This window comes from Dasypus novemcinctus, chromosome 7 (genome assembly GCF_030445035.2).
Source record: "Dasypus novemcinctus isolate mDasNov1 chromosome 7, mDasNov1.1.hap2, whole genome shotgun sequence".
Taxonomy (NCBI): domain Eukaryota; kingdom Metazoa; phylum Chordata; class Mammalia; order Cingulata; family Dasypodidae; genus Dasypus; species Dasypus novemcinctus.
The window spans coordinates 87,326,970-87,344,097 of NC_080679.1; the positions used below are offsets into that span (position 1 = coordinate 87,326,970).

The 17,128-nt window shown below is 32.0% G+C and overlaps 1 protein-coding gene across 15 annotated transcripts in view; it reads right to left on the minus strand.

The window, feature by feature from the left end:
• SLC4A10 (solute carrier family 4 member 10) overlaps positions 1–17,128 on the minus strand; it is a 389,606-nt gene that overhangs the window by 110,575 nt on the left and 261,903 nt on the right. For 4 of the 15 annotated variants that reach the window (XM_023590496.2, XM_023590498.3, XM_023590497.2 and 1 more), the window contains exons 6-8: positions 14,568–14,756; positions 5,603–5,694; positions 4,510–4,599 (exon numbers count right to left, since the gene is read on the minus strand). In XM_023590496.2, the coding sequence (XP_023446264.1) occupies positions 4,510–4,599; positions 5,603–5,694; positions 14,568–14,756 (371 nt within the window). The remainder of the gene's footprint in view (positions 1–4,509; positions 4,600–5,602; positions 5,695–14,567; positions 14,757–17,128) is intronic. The other 11 variants (XM_058300758.2, XM_023590499.2, XM_058300759.2 and 8 more) reach the window with 3 other exon arrangements.

Sequence of the window (17,128 nt, forward strand, 5' to 3'; positions counted from 1 at the left end):
TTTAAAATTTTATACATTACCTGCATTCTTGTGTATAATACATTTCGACTATTATTTGAAATGTGTCCATTACAAAAGAAATATAGTCATGTTTCTCCTTATAGCATAAATTAGGACTTTAGTCTTCATCTTTGTTCTAGTTATTCTATAACTCTTCACCTTCTATGCTTAGCCTGATAATTATTTTTTCAATTTTAGTTTCTCAGCAGAGAATTTTAGAAACAGCAGGGTAGAGAAAAAAAAGAATAAAATTATTAACATTTGGAGTTGCTAAAGAAACATCCATGGTTAAATTTCTGAAATGAGATGTCTATGACCGAAATGAATGCTCACAAAAGAAAAGTGACCATTAACAAGAAATGCTAAGTAAACAGTAAGGTGAAGTCTGGAAAATGAAAGTAAAACATCCAAAAGAATAAATGTCAATTTTTTATGTCTATAACCTCAGGGGAAACCAGGACTTTAAAACGACTTTTACAAGGCCTTTTTCTTTTTTACCTGATTCATTGGAGTCACTTTTTATTGGAAATTCTTTTGTGGTGGTAATAAGTTTATCTGCTCTCGTAACTGGCTTTATGATCTCATGTTATTGAGTTGGAGGCCAAACATCAAAGTGAGAACAGCCAAGAGAGAAAGATGAGCTCTGGCAAATGTGGCTGACACCGAAATTACATTTTTTAGCACAGATAGATCTTTGTGGGCTTAATGATTTGGGAATTTTTTTTTCAGGAAGTTAACAGAACAATTTAAAACTCTTGGTATAAGTACTTTAGAGAGATCATAGACACACTGTTGTGACTAGATTAAATATGTTGCTTTCTGAAATCAAGACCTCATTGTAATTACATGGAAGGCTTGGAACTACTTAATTTTTCCATAAATAATAAGGATTATACAAAACATAAAACCCAGTATATGGCAAAAACATTTTATTATAAGGATTAAATACAAAAATAATCTGCAGTGATCCACTGAAAATATGAAATAGAAACAATGTTCTAATTCAAAGAAAAAAACTATTTAGCAAAGCAAAACTGCCTATAAAAAGAAATACATGACAAATAGTATAAATTTTAAAGTTTTTAACCTACAAATATAAGTCAAAAACAATTCATAAATTATATACATGGGATAGTGTATACTTTTCTTTTGCAGAATCTAACCTTGTCATTTATAGATACAAAAGTATTTATTTATTTTAAAAATTGAAGGTAAATTTCAGGGAGGTTATTATGGTATTTTACATTTATTTTTATATTTATTTTTCTACCTAGCAGGAATGAACATTACAAAGTGCTATGAAGTAGAAATACCTTGCGATTTCACTGTAATGCATAAATTCCCAAAAAGGGAAAAAGAGATTTTCCATAAACTATTACCCCTTGTAAGAAAAAATAATGAATCTTATAAGTTTCTCAGAGCCCAAAGAGTAAATAATTTAGTTTTTTCCCCACCAATAGAATGAAAAATTATAAAATGATAATATATTAGAATAAAATTAAAAATGAGAAAATAGCTTTTTAGGCAAATCTATACTTGATAATCAATTTGAATTATATTAATAAATACTTGTTATAACTTCAATGAGAAGTTTAAGGTCCACTTGGAAAATTTTTCCCAAACGTATTTATTGCTTGACAATAATAACTATTAATGACAACAATGACTACTGAGTCTGTGCCCCAGTTAGGTAGCAGCTTTAGAAATAACTGCTTTAAGATATAATTTACTTAAATCAAGGAGTACATAGTATGATAAAAGAGTTCATTTTAATAAAAAGAAATATATAGTCCTTACACATGATTTATTTTGTTCTGTTACATAATATGTAAAACATCGTTGATATCTTTCATTTAGCGAAACATCAAAATACACAGAATTTTATATTTTTAACTTTTATATTTTATACTTTATATTATTATTTTTAACATACATTAAAACACTAAAATAAATAGAACTTAATTTCTGGATTAGAAAATGTATCTTTTGAGCCTAAGATGCAATAAATTTTAGCATATACTATATATCTGGGGTAGCCATTATATTTATTATATTAGCTATATATTTTGGGAGTAATGTATATTATCTAGTTATATTCTTATATATTATATTACGCCTGGGGTGGCACTCAATATCAATATTTGTGTTAATATACAATTAATAAACAACCTTAGGTGGCAATCTACCTTTTAATATAGCAAAAATGATTACATTTAAGGGTCACAATTTTAGCCTTTAATAAAATTACAGTTATCCAAATGGTTCTGATGTTTTTGGTTGGATTATATCCCTACAACAATCCTTAAGTGGACTCAAATACCTGAAATGGACATGAGAAATCCTGGAAGTTTCTGATCCTCTGAACCCGACCTTGAAGGAATCAAGCTATGCTCTTCTAGATTTATGCTCATGCTTTTGGGCCCTTCCATACTTTACCTTTATGCTAAGAAGGGAAAGTTGTTTTATTGTGGCTATTTGGTACTTAGACTGTGGTTGAAGAATAGTTACATGTACAGGGAACAAGTTAGACAGTAAAGATCATGGTGGAACTAGAAGCATCTGGGAAAACTACATACTGAGAAGTGGTGAAGGAAATATAACTGGAACTGTAGGGAGAATGCATAAGTCTTAAATCCATTCTAGAAAGTAGGAAAAAATCCATAGGGCTTCTCTGAAGAGAAATGGTATTTTAACACTAACTAGCCAGAGCAGCGATCAATCTCTCTGGGATTTGCCTTTCTTACCTACTAAATGAGGGGATGGCCAAGGCTTCCTATATAGTTTTAGGATTCTATAATCCAACTTTTTATAATACGTTTCGCACATTAAAGATAGATGCAGAAGATAGTTACTTCCACATAGAAAACGATGTTTTCTATGTTTTATTTGCAATAAAAGACAGACCACCAATATTTGGGAGGTACTAAAATAGTCACGTTTTACATGTCAATTTAACAACAAAAGTGACACAGTGTTTTGACACATCTGCTTTTTAAACGTATTATAGGAAGTTAAATCCTGAGAATTCAGATTCTATTCTAAAACTCTCCTTATATTAATAAGTTTGTGGGCCTATTCATTTGAAAGATTAAATTATATAGACAGAACATAATAATAAAGAATCAAATGTCAAGAAAGGAAAAAAAATTTTTTTCCTAACATCTCAAATTTCTACTAGGACTTAGAATCTACATATAAAGACTTAAAATATTTAAATGGACAAAGTAACTTGGAAACTAGCTGAGCTTTGATAAATTTGCTACCAGACTGAAATCATTAGGCTAAAAAATGTTAACTCATGCACCTGCAAAATCTGGCACTAAAATTTGTTTCCATGGTGATTGAACATGTCTGCTCTTTTCAATATCTGATTTCTCTGCCATTCCAAGTTAAAGAGCAAGAAATATTACTCATTTTCTATTCCAAAAATAATGGCTTAAATTATTTTAAATTTCACAAGATTCATTCAACAAACGTATTCCAGGCACTGCTCAAGGCATTAGAGATCCAGTGGAAACTAAAACATAGTCAATTCTGGTCTGTTATTTCTTTTTATCACTACTGTTTACACTAATGTTAATAACAGTTGCTGTGTTTTATTAAGCACCTACTATATGCCCAGCACTCTACCAGTCACTCTCTCTTTCTCTCTTGTCTCACTGAATCTTCACAACAAATCTGTAAGTAGGTATTTTTATTCTTATTTTAAAAATAAGAAAGCCAGAGTTCAGAGAACCTCTCCAAAATCACATAGCTTATAAATTCTAGAATTAAGACTCAAGGTTTCCAGCACTTTCTTAAAACTTATGTTCTTTCCAATGTGCCATGCTATGGAGAAGGGACTAGGGAATACAGACAGCTGGCATGGAGTGCAGCATCTAGAAGTTTAAGTTTCCTACCACAAGATGGAGTGGGCCAATGGAGGCCCAAGGACGGAAATGCAGTAAGGAAGAAGAGGATCACAGGAAACAAAGCCTATTTTTAACAGGGCTGTAGTTTCATTGTTTCGGGAGACCTGAAGATGCCACTACTGTCTCCAATCAGCAGTCTTCTTTTTCTTTCAAATATCGTCAAGTATTTTTTAAGGCTGCAAATGCAGGTCACATAACTATAAGCAAAATGATGTGGAGACACAGAATTCAGTGTCGAAGGATTAAATTCTTATGAAATTAAAAGGGAATTTATTTGAAATGATGAGCTATGTGGTATATTAGCATTGTTAACTATGTCCTTGTTATATTGTGAATGCCTGAATGAGGAAGTAAGCAACTTAGGTCATTGCTTTTAAGATATTATTTCAAGTTAAGAATACAGAAATTAAATGTATGGCAGTTTGAGACAACAGTTTCAGTCCAACTAGCAGATGAATGAAGATGTAATGCTTTTAAAAGATTTCTTGGAGTGGTCGATGGAATACAATTGAACTGGCTTCATATTTGAGTCACATGTCTCCATAGGGTGAAATGAGCTTTGAACCACTGTAGAAACATAGCCCGAGTGTGCCCTCACCTCTCTCTCTTGCTGGTGTGGAGGTCCTTTTTCATGCCTTTGTTTCATCCCACATGGACTAGTATGCCCCTTTTGTTGGCCTCCCAGTCCCTGCACGCACAATTAACAGACATAAGCTGGTACAACCACGCTCCCAGAGACTCCACCAGGCACCAGAGGGAGAGCATGCATATCCGTAGACCTAGATTGTTTAGGTATTGGCTTTGGGATTCTAAAACAGCTCCTAGAGCTGATTGCTACTAAACTTTGCAGAACCTTGATTCAGGCTACTTCCTCTAATGCTGCCTCCCACTCCCACCTCCTTCCACTGTTACGATCATTGCCAGTGCAGAGGGCTTTATTAAAATATCACTCTGAGATACTAGTGTTTCAGCCACTCAGATAAAGAGAATTGTTGACTCTTTTCATTTTTGGCTAGTATTGAACCTTCTCATCTTTCATCTTTCATGTTCACTTGTTTGCTAGAGCCTACAAAGGCACATACACAATGTAAGAAATTTACTTATCAAAATTACATTATTTTGACTGACTCATTATTTTCCTAGTAGAATACTTTCAAGTAAATGATCTCATGTTGAATTATCTTCAAGTAGATGCATCCATCAGCAGAGTCAGTCCTTATTATGTTTTTATCAAAATTCAGCTCAGTCTTATTATGGTCCAGTGTTTCCTTATACCAACGTCTTTCTATAAATTACAATGACAATGAAACTTTACATTATTTGATGAGCTTTTCCACAAATACAGGGTCAGTGATTTTGAAATAAAAACTGGCAAAGATTTTTAAACAATGAGATTAAACTTCTGTTAAATTCCCTGTGAAGTCCCATTACTCTTATTACTGGAAGAGATGCATTATACCAAGTGGCTGAAACCTGAGGACTATGCATAAAACTTACATATTTGATTTTTTGAATAAGCAAAACTTCACATGTGGAGTTAAATGTTAACATTATCTGTAACAATATCAAGCCTTTGGCTAAGGAACAAAAATCTGTGCTTGCAAAAAATTTTGTCAACACATCTTAAAAATGGGTAGTAATCTCTAGTAGTAATTCAGCAGCTTACTTAGATGAGATGGAAAAAAGTTTACCTTGCTAAAGTCAACAGTGCTGTTTTCTCTGCTCATATCATTTTTATTTTCAACACAGGTTGGAGCAGTCTGAGGAGAAACAACTTGACCTGCTAAAAGAGATTGTTATTACAGAATACGAACAATTACTTACATAATTCTAGACAAACTGAATGAAATATTAATTTCAATTAAACTACACTAACAATTTTTTAATGCATTTATGATATAAGCATGAAAGGTCAATATGCATAGATCTATATCAATACAAAAATTCTTATCGTCAGTTACAGATAGAAATGGGAGAATAAAGTTAAGAAAATGTAAACCATTTATCAGATTAAAATTTAAATGGAAAGATTAAGTACTCTATTATATCTTCTAGAAAAAATTTAAATCTATGATGGTTTTGAAACACTTTTGATTTATAAATTCCAACCAAAACTAATGTAATATTAAAAATGAAAAGAAATAAATCTATGAAGATTTAAGCTCAAACTGCAGAATTTATGACAAAGATTTTTAAAAGGATTATTTATTCTAAAAAGATCACAGCATATTTCTGGCTTCTACTGCATATGAAAAACAAACTAATAAGAAAAAGTTCTTTGACAATAGCTTTTAGAGATTACTATCTGAGATGTTCAGTAAAAAATGTGCATCTCACACAGTATAAACACTGTGAATATGATTTTATACCTACATTATTCAATAGCATAAGCATAGTGATACTAGTCTGCACAAGAAAAGATCAATAATCTTGAATTGTATTAGTTTTCCATTAATATTAACAAGACACTTCACTCTTTTGTAGTTTCCCCTGTTTTATGGAAAATAATGATATTACTTCATTAAGTGGATAGTAAAGCAGAGAGTGGGGTAAATGCTAGCAAAGTTCAATTAAATTCCATTATTCACTAAATATGATACATTCTTTGCAGTCAAAAGTCATCAGAAATCTGCCCGTATTCAGCAACTAAATGACAAAAATAATGAGATTTGATTAATTTAATGACTTATTTTATGTAGTGTATTCCATTGTTTCCTATCCCTCTTCCCCCCAATCTCTCCCGTCTTCATTTGTTACTTTGCTGTTAAATGAGTTTTTGATTGACAACCCACCTTTAAAGACTTTACCATATTTATGATCATAACTCATTGGTTCCAAAACAGTTCTGATTCTCATCCATCTTGGATGAAGGGAATATGTTCTCCTTTTGCCCAGATCTTCTTTCTACCTACCTAAGTTCCAGCTTCAGTTAAAGTTCACCTTCAGTCTTATCTCTGCCAACTACTGCAGTCTGTATTTACCTGAACTTCTCAGAACTCCTAGTATAGATGCAAATAAAACCTTTACTTTTAAATCTCTATTTACAAAACACAATCTTTGTTGCCTAGAAATTACCATGTAATTAATAGTACTAATTATTTACTTTCAAAAATATTATGATAATTTTGAATTTTGACTAAGTCTCTCAGGCAGAGGTTATTAATTTATGGGTACAATATTTTTTATGGTTTAAAACTGTTACATTGCCAGAAAGTAAAAGGCTTAAGATTCTTTTAGAACTTAAATATTTTTCTGCTTTCACTAAACAAAGTAAAGTAATACATTTGGTGAAGATAAAAATAAAATGACTATTTAAAGGAAATTCACCTCAAACCATACACAAAATTTCTGATTAAAGCATATTTCAAGGAGATATGTATATAGATATATATAGATACATATATACTTTTCAGAAGTGTCAGACTTAAGCTCCATGAATTATTTCCATTCTCCCATTTCTAACTGCAATGTGCAGCTATGACTGTGAACTATTCATTAGCAGCCATTCAATTTACCATTCTCAAAAGAATAACTGTAATTTTAAAAAAACTTTTACATAATGTATTTGTGCTACTAACAGATGTCTTCAATCACCAGTTTCACATCAGTTCTCCATATTTTCATGAGTTAGAACATTAGATATATTAAAACCTAAATTTACTGACTGCTCTATAAAATTGAGTGGTGAAATTCAAGGCATAGAGAAAATAAATTCAAGGCCTTGTTGTGATGATTTATTTCATGTGGTTTATTCCATTGTTTCATGGAAGAACAATTATTTCATTCACCAGCAAACAAAAAGAGTCAAGCCAATACAAAATCATCAACTTTGAAGATACTGAAATTGCATAGAATATACTGTAACTTAAAATTTTGAGAAATGGAATTGCCTATGTTTTTATTTGCATACTTTAAGCAGAACATTTCAGAAATTATCTTCAACTCATACAATATGTTTAAAACATTGGCATTTGCAATCGTCTTGTAAATGTTAATATATTTGGATGTTTGTTGTTCTATCATATCTTGTCCTAAGGTTATGAAAAAAATTTAAACATTACATCATAAAGTTGATAATTGGGAAGGGATTTGGAAACTATTTTTCATGACTACTTTCAATAATACTGATAACAACCTAACTAAGAGGATTCAATTAGTAGGGGACATATTAGATGACAGTAAATGCCTTGCTAGTTCTAGATTCCAGTCATGTGCTTACAATGTATGCTAATCAAGAAAAAAACATAAAAACTACCAGCCTGTGATTTAGGGATATATACCACAAATTTTATATCATTTATATTTAGGGATAGTATTTAAATATTGGTAGTGAATATTAGTAGTTAAATATATTTAACCACAATAAAAAGTCCTGCCAAGTTTAAAGAGCATTCCAAATCTTGGTATTTTTTTAGATATGTACATTAGTAGGTTAAAACGAAGCAATGTATATTAAATGTGTATATCTTGAAGGCAGTATCTGACAATTTGACAGAATACAGAAAAATGTCTATGTATTAATATTTAAAATTTTAATAAGTTTGGCTTAGGGTTTTTTTAAAAGAAGTTTTTAATAAAGCTTAAAACTTTAAGCTTTAGTTTTAAATAAAACTGAAAATCCACACATAGATTATAATCTATAGAGCCACTGGAAAACTCATAAACTAAGAAAATTTTTATTATTTGGTTATCAATTAATTGTTATTAATAATTATTAACCTTCATCTAAACACTGGTTAGTTTATTCCAATTTTGACTGCCTTTCAAAGAAGATGATAGGTTTCAATTACACAATGAATTTCATTAACTCAATTACTATTGCGTAGGAAGAATCAGTCAAATTTGGTTTCATAAAGGCATCTCTTATCTTCTAGCTGAGGTCTAGTCTAAGTCATTTTCAGGTATAGGATTTTTACTTTCAGGTAGAAGTGTGTTTCCTAATAGAACAAGAAAGAATTTGCTAGGAGATTTTTCTTTAGCATAATAATATAAAGTTAGAAGTTAGCACTCACATGTATGTATGGAAGTTTTATAAATGCTAATAGTTTTATGGTAATCTTTCTAATTACAATGCCACAATGCTTGCAAACATAAATGTTTTTGCTTATTTCTTTATATTACCTTTACTTTGCCCAATGATCACTATCAATATTAGTATTTCTGTAAGTGAATATTATTGCAATGTTTAATTACATATGCTATAATATGTGAATAAGTTTGAGGCATTAAGATGATTACCCACATACTGGCAAAAATTGAAACATTTATTAACTTAGTAGAATTATTACACTCACGATAAATTATTCAAAACTGATGAAAAGTGGATAACATTAGTATTAATTGGTAAATGTTCATGACTATTTAATATATTTGAGAAACCTAACATCATCCTTTTCTATTTACCACTTACATTATTTTCTTATCTGTTAACTCAATGAATTCTTCATCCTAAATTCAAAATTCTAATATTTGTTGTACATCTTATCAATTAAACTGCATATCATGTAGTATTCATTTCAACACCTATTGAATTAATTTTCCTTTGAGTTCTCCATTTATCCTTTGGCTCTCCAAGTAGGGATCCTATTTTGATCAGAGAAAAAGTTATTATAGAACACAGATTTTTCTAGGGCAAATCATAAAAGATGTGGGGCAAGCTAGGAGAATATTGAGAGCAATCTAGGTGACTACTAACTCTAAAAAGGAAGTTCTGCTTTTCTTCTTGTCATACCATAAATTTTTCAGTAATGCTTTTGTGAGAATGGTGAAGCCATTTTCTTCTCATAAAGTTGTGGGGGAGGAACATGAGATTATGCCAAAAGTACTATTCTATGACTTTAAATCATATCAGTATCATTAAAGCAACTCATTATTGAAATACAACTGCAAATATGTTCTCAAAAATTTTGTTGAATATGATATTAACTCATTTAAGTCATTCTCTATAGTTCCTCTTTAAATTAAATTATATACTTGAATATCATAAAACAGTAGCTTTTTTCTTTCTGTTTGGCCAAATTCAAACCAATAGAAGAATAAGATATTGCTTCAGTATATCATTATTTGTTATTGCTTAATCCACATGTACTAGAAGGAAACTGGGATGAAGACATGGAGGTACATTACTCATTACTATTACCCTGGAGACCAAGCTGGTTTACACCACCTCAGAAACCTTCAACGCATTTAGAGTACCCAAAGGGTAGGAGATGAGGGAGGTACAGAGATGAGATGAGCCTGTTAGAGACAGACACAAGACAGAGCAAAATAAAGAAATATAAAGATGAATGACAAAGTTACATATATGTGTAACAATACATTTATTCATGGGAGTAGAAAACATGAAGAAAGGGCTAAATATTTAGAAAATGCTGATTATGTGAGTTACACTTCAAAAACCATGAAAAGTAGGCACATAATTAAACTTAGAAAAAATCAGTATGCCTGAAAGTAATTAATGTAATATAACAAATAACAAATGTAAACACAGTATACTAGAAACATTTTTGTTGTTGAGATCTAGTCTGACATAGGAAAGCTTGACATTCCAAAACTCGGTAACAAAAATATAGCCTCTAAACAGACCCATCAGTTGTGTCAACAATGTCATCTTGATTTTCTTGGAATAGTGGAAAATATAATCTTTATTAAACAATGATTTATTTTGTCATCTACATGAATCTTTTAGTATGTTTTCTCTCAAGCATTTCTAAGAATTATTATTTGAGCTTAATTTTTTCTTCAAGGGTAAAGCATTACAAGTGTTAATTTTTAAACTCTTGGTATCTTATTTTATGAGACCACAGTGTTTACAAAACAAGAAAGTATAGCAATATCTGAACATATAGAAATAGTGTGCATCTGAAAATAAAGTCCAGCATTTGTAAAAGAGGTAATTATAAGCAACAAAAATGATTTCCAAAAGCCATAAATAAAAATCACTACAATACATAGGGATAGCTCGCCTTAAGGACTGGAATCTATCCAAGACTAAAGAGTCAAATCCTATTCCATTCCTCCAAATCTAAATGTTCTCCACTAACCTATGTCTTTGAGCACTGAGCCAAAGACCCTCTGCTATGTAACTCCTTTTGAGATCTAAAATGAAAGGTACAACTGGGAACTATTCAGGTTAGGAGGAAGAAGAGGTATAAAAGAAAAGAATCAAGTTAGAAATCATAAATAAGGAAGGACAGAGTAGAGTGAAGACACCCTGTGCCTAAAGAAACTAAGAACCCTAATTATTTTTTAAAAGATAAAAGTTATCACAAAGGCAACTATATTTTAAAATAGATTTAAATGCAAATGTCACAAAATCTAAATAATGCATGACCTAAATAATAACAACATATACTGATATATTTTACATTCTGGATCATTTAACAGAAAAGACTTGTTTTCATTTTTAGAAAATCTTGCTCATTTCAAAGAAAACACTTGAATATTCTTGATATATGTTTTTTGAGTGATTTCTACCCATATCCTTTTCAGGGTCCTAATGTCAAAGTAGATATTATTTTTCTATTATTTTTGCTGTTGTTTTGCCAAATGTAACTGTCACTTTTTATTGAAACATCAAAATCAGGCACTTCATTCTCACAGTTTTGATGCTTAATGAAAAGTGAAAGTTAAACACAGCATGGTAGCATTAAAAATGCATAGTGAATCCATAGCATCCTGCATTTTAGCCCTGAGGAGATGTGCAGAACACCAAGAAAAAAAATTATACAAAAAGTAAAGGTGAGACTGACAAATTACCACAAATCACTAAAAAGATATGAACAAAAGAGTGTGCACTAAGAAAGGAAAGGAGAAAGAAAATACATTATTTTGTTAATTTAATCGGTAAAACGGAGAAGATCCACATTTGATTACAATGCCTGAATGTTTAACCCTTGGGAGTATTACCAAGGTAGCTAGTTCAAGCGAAAAATGATTTAAATAATTCTATGACTCTTTTAGATTGACTTGTATATGAATCCATTAGTTTCTGCAGGAATTTCAATTGCTTTGCCTCCATAGTAAAAGCCTCTTAAACAAAAGGAAGGGATTTATTTCTACCCTATGCTTGGGAAGGAGAATGTTTTCTGTTTTAAAGTTTCTAAAGAATCCTCACTCTATTAATTCCTATTTTATAATCTTAAAATAAAAATTACCCTTTTTTGCATGAAATTATCTACTGAATAGAATTTTTTAATAGGAAGGGTATCATTTTTTATCATTTTGTATGTTTTGAAATCTTTTTGCATCTCTCCATACTACTGGACAGAGAACCTAAATCTCTATTGCGTATTTTGAAACAGAATGTAAAAGCTATATTTATGGCTATGAATTTCAATTTCTTTATTTATCTGGATTTTGTCAGTTGTTCAAGTTCATAAGTAGATTGCAAACTTTAGTAATAAAGGTCCTTTGCACTTTTTCCACTTATGGGTAGGAGATTTATTTTTAAATTGGTGACGTCTATGGGTATTTTCAGGATTCTCAACACACATAATTATGCAAAGTGTGTGACGAAGAAAAACAGTGTCACAAAGAGGTGTTATAAGCCTAGGCTAAGAAAACCATTTCTAACACATACTCTACAACAATACTTAATTGGATATATGAATCTTAGAAATGTTTCCAAGTTTTTATTACCCTAAAGTATGCCTCAGTAAGATTTGTATGTGTTCAGATAAAGACTGATTTTACAGATGGCAACAGAATTACTTCAGATTCTAGCTTTCAGCAAAACTAAACAATTGCTTGAATAAGAAATGTGATTCCTGGCTATAATTCTATCACCACATCTTATGTTTAACAGAAGTTTAAAGCAGTGACAAACAGTGTATCTAGGTTTACATAATAGAATCAATGGTTGATGCAGTAAATACACCACTCTCTTCCCCATCCCTGCCTCCCCCCAAAAAAAATACAGTAAAATTATTTCTGTAGTACACATAATCCTCAATGAAACTTGAAGCATAGGTTATAAGTAATTCATAATCCTCTTTAAATAAGCACACATTCTTCCTATAGGCACATAATTTATTTTTTGATATCCAGTAAAAGTAATGAAATGAATGCAAAAGTTTATTCTTTATTCTCAGAAAATGTGCTTGTATTTATTGATCATTAGTGCATAGGTATATTTTAATAAGCTATTTTGAACCAGGTAAACATAAGCCCATATTCAAAATTCATAAATATCTATACCTGTTATCTTAACATCACCATACCAAATAAAAACTAGTATGATAAGCATAAAAAAGCACTACATTTATAATTTTCTCAGAATATAGACGCTTTTAGTTTTTAAATTTTTGTATATCATATATTTTAAGGCAAATTGTGATTTATAATATGAATATAGTTTAAATTTATGAAGTGACTTAAAGCAAATTAAACCTCCTCAAAATGTTCAGTGGAATCTACAAATACAAGGTGGTACATACTATAAAGTACTCGTAACACTTTTAGTGAACTTTATGCATGTACAACTACACACTCTTCTTTATAATGACAATAGATTAGATCCAGGCATTGCAGACCCTTTAAAATCAAATGAGTATCTCAAAATGTATTTTTCCATTAACAGTTGGTTCTATAAGAGACAAAAGTGTACCTAATCATCTTGATCTATTTATTAAAGCACTTCTATATGTGTGAATGAATTTGGTTGAGTAGGATGAATACTGGCTGAAATTTCCATATAAAGCAAAGTCTGGAGAAAACTATTTTTCATGCATTTATACTTAAGGCATCTTCGAAGCCATTGAAAAAGGGAGTGAAGTTATATAACATATCCCATGCTGTCAATCTATGTGTATTAATAATCCATTGGTGGAAATCAGAATCTTTCTGGTAAATCATTAGAAAAGTATTTTCATTAATTCGCATCTTTTAGAAATGAGCACATTTATATCATTCTTATGATAAGTTCATTTTCCTATGCAGGACCAATGGAAAGGATGAGTGATAATAGGAGGTTTCTAGGCAACTTCCTTACTGTGAATGATAAAGGACCAAATGGATGCAAGGAGAGAACAAAAAATACAAGAAAGATAAAACAGTCTGAAGCACAAAGTCTAAGGAGTAAGTTATGACTGTTAGGAAACGATGGTGGTCATCTATGTTGGCAAGTGAGGTGGTAAATAGGGTGGCTCCATGCACACTGAAGATGCAGCACTGCAAACAGCAACGGGCCCATGAACTGACAATCTGGCTTTCTATATCCATGGTCAGGGTCCCAAACAGTGCACTGGCTGCCCTTTTCCATCATTATCTCTACGGAATTATTTGCCTATGAGCAACACGAGCCCAGTATCTTTTTTCCACAGAGCTAAATGGCCATTCTTAGTTACTTTAACTAAAAGATCATCTATGGCATAAGTCAAAGCACTTCTTTGCCTTCTCAAGCTATGGGATCTTGTATGGGATGCAACAGATTCTCAGGTTATGCTTCCAGAATTTGAATCTATAAATTTCTTTTGCATTCTTTCATGAGCCTTTCAGGAAACTCAAATTCTTTGTTAAAATTTCTAGAATTTGATGCTTAATGATAAGATTGTATGAGTATACCAAAAAAACAATTCCACTACAACATTCTCAATTTTGATAAATCATTTTCAAATAAAGCAAGAGACATAAAGTGCACAGTTAAGAAACATTTACCATTTTTATCCATGGAATTTGGTTCTGACTGTTTCTTGCCAATATCAGCAAAGGAACGGACAATAGGTATCCGGTTGGTGAGTTTTTTCTGATTCTGATGATGATGCTGTTTCATCAATGCCTCATGAACCCTGTGACGTACATCTTCACTGAGCTGACCTGAGCTCACCTGTTGGTCAAGGACCATATCTAAAGAGAGAAGACAGGAAGAAGATGAGGACATCGCTCCTGCCATATGTGTGCCAGCATTGAACCACTGCGTCCAAAAATACATATCCTCTAGAATATTACTCATCTTAAAACAGGGATGAATGCCTTTAAAATATCTAAGTATGGACTTATATGCAGATGTTTATCTTTCTTTGGGGAAGTGTTACACAAGAGAGAGTTGGACAAATTTTCATTATGAACCACTCAATTTTAAATATGTAGTGTTCTTGTGGTGTATTATTTTTTAAATGGACATAGTGCTATTGAGAAGTGTCTTTATGTTTCCCATGATACACACTAATGGGAGGGAAAAGAAGTAGGGGTAATATCAAAATATATTTGAAATTGGAAAGTGGTTTCACACATATATTAAAAAGTTTTTTCCCATTTTCTAGTATAGAATAATTTCTGTTTCCTCTTTAAATGAACAGAAGTCCATCTGTGAAAATATGATGCAAGGTGGCCTAGCAGCTACCTAGTCCTCTGCATTTGAAGAGAAAACAACTCTCCTGTACATTGATATAAAGTCAGCCCTTTCTCAAATTTTCCTTGAAAACGTGTTTAGATTAAAAAGGTCTTGTATAAGTGCAAAACAAAGAATAAAAGGTGAGATTTCAGAAGACTATAATTAAGAAAATTGATATTTAACATACATTGTCAGAGAAGCCAATAAGATAAGTAAATGAATAAAGTCATTTTAAGTTTCTTGGTAATATAAAGATTTGCCTCAATAAACCTCAGTGTAATTAATTTGACTTTCTGTTATTAAATATTAACTGCAATTGGTTTTCTGAGGCAAACTCCCTACATAAAGCAAATTACAGTGAATGCCTTTTCCTTCCACTGCTCTATTCAGTACACTGAAAGTTTCAAAATTAGCAGAGTGCTCCCTTACAAACATTGCTTCCTTTCAGTGTGAAAGGAAAATGAGCTTGGAAGACAGGCTTAGTCACTCTACCACCATCTACCTGTGTGGCCTTGTAGATCTGAATAACTTCAGTGTCTGTAAGAGTTTGGCATTGTTTATGAATTCCAAATACAGATAATGGATTACGTTTGTCAACTGGTCTGTTCCTCTGGGCATATTTGATTGTGTTAAATTCAAAGGTTTCATTTTTACTTAATTAAATTATGATTAGGGCTTTGATTGGGCCAGTCAGTAGGATGTTGAGAAAACTACATGGCAGAGGAGTGAATTAGAGTTTTGATCCTGGAGCCCTGGAAGTAAACAGACAGAGAAGCAGGTAAGTGAGGAAAGAGAGAAGACTCCATTAGACAAGACAGAGGACCCAGGAAGAGAGACAAGCTCTTAGCCTGACAGTTTACAGCTGGCCTTGTGGCGAGAGCAGAGCAGCTGAGCCCAGAGAGAAATGAGTGAGAATTATCCCAGCCTAAAGCTGTTTTTTGGAAGAAGCTGGGACGACGGAGCCTGAAGATGAAGAGGAGGCTGGACCCCCGTTGGCAGATGTCAGCAGCCATCTTGCTCCAACACGTGGCAACAGACTTTGGTGAGGGAAGTAACTTAAGTTTTATGGCCTGGTAACTGTAAGCTTCTACCCTTTAAAAAAGCCAACAGATATCTGCTATTTTGCATCAGCACCCCTTTGGCTGACTAATACAGTGTCCTTATTTGGAAAATGGAGATAATAACATCTGTATTCTATGTTGTTGCCAGGACAAATAACATAGAACAACTTAGACACAGATATAGAATACCACTTTGTGATTTCCATTAAGTAGGTCAATGGTCCCTGGCTTGAAATTTGTGGTGGTTTAAATGCATTTATTTGTATTTTATAATTATCAAGTAAAGGCACAATTGAATTTATCAATAACAGAAAACCTAAATCAAACTGCCTAAAATAAATTTTATTGGATCACATAAAAGCAGGTCTGAAGTTAAGGTTGGCTCTACTTCCAATTCTTTGTGCTTCTGTCAGCTTCCCTCTCCTCCAGGTGTATAAGCTTTTACCTCAGGTTAGTTTTCCTGATGGTCATATGCGGTTGCCAGCAGCAACAAGGAAATAGCACCTTTGTTCATATACAGTAGAAAGAGATTGATTCTCTCTTAAGAGAAAAGTTATTTTTCCCCTAACCAGGAAAAATTCTAAGCCCAAATGACATAGTCCTGCCTATCCTGAACCAATCACTAGCAAAGGAGATGGGAATCCCATGATTGGCTGAGACAAGTCAGGACCTTTCCCTTCCCCTTGTAAAAAATTCTCTAAACCAGAGATAGGCAAACTTCTTTCTGTAAAGAGACAGATAATAAATATTTTTAAGCTTTGAAAGCAACATGATTTCTGGAATAACTACTTAACTCTGCCTTTGTAGAACAAAAGGAGTCATAC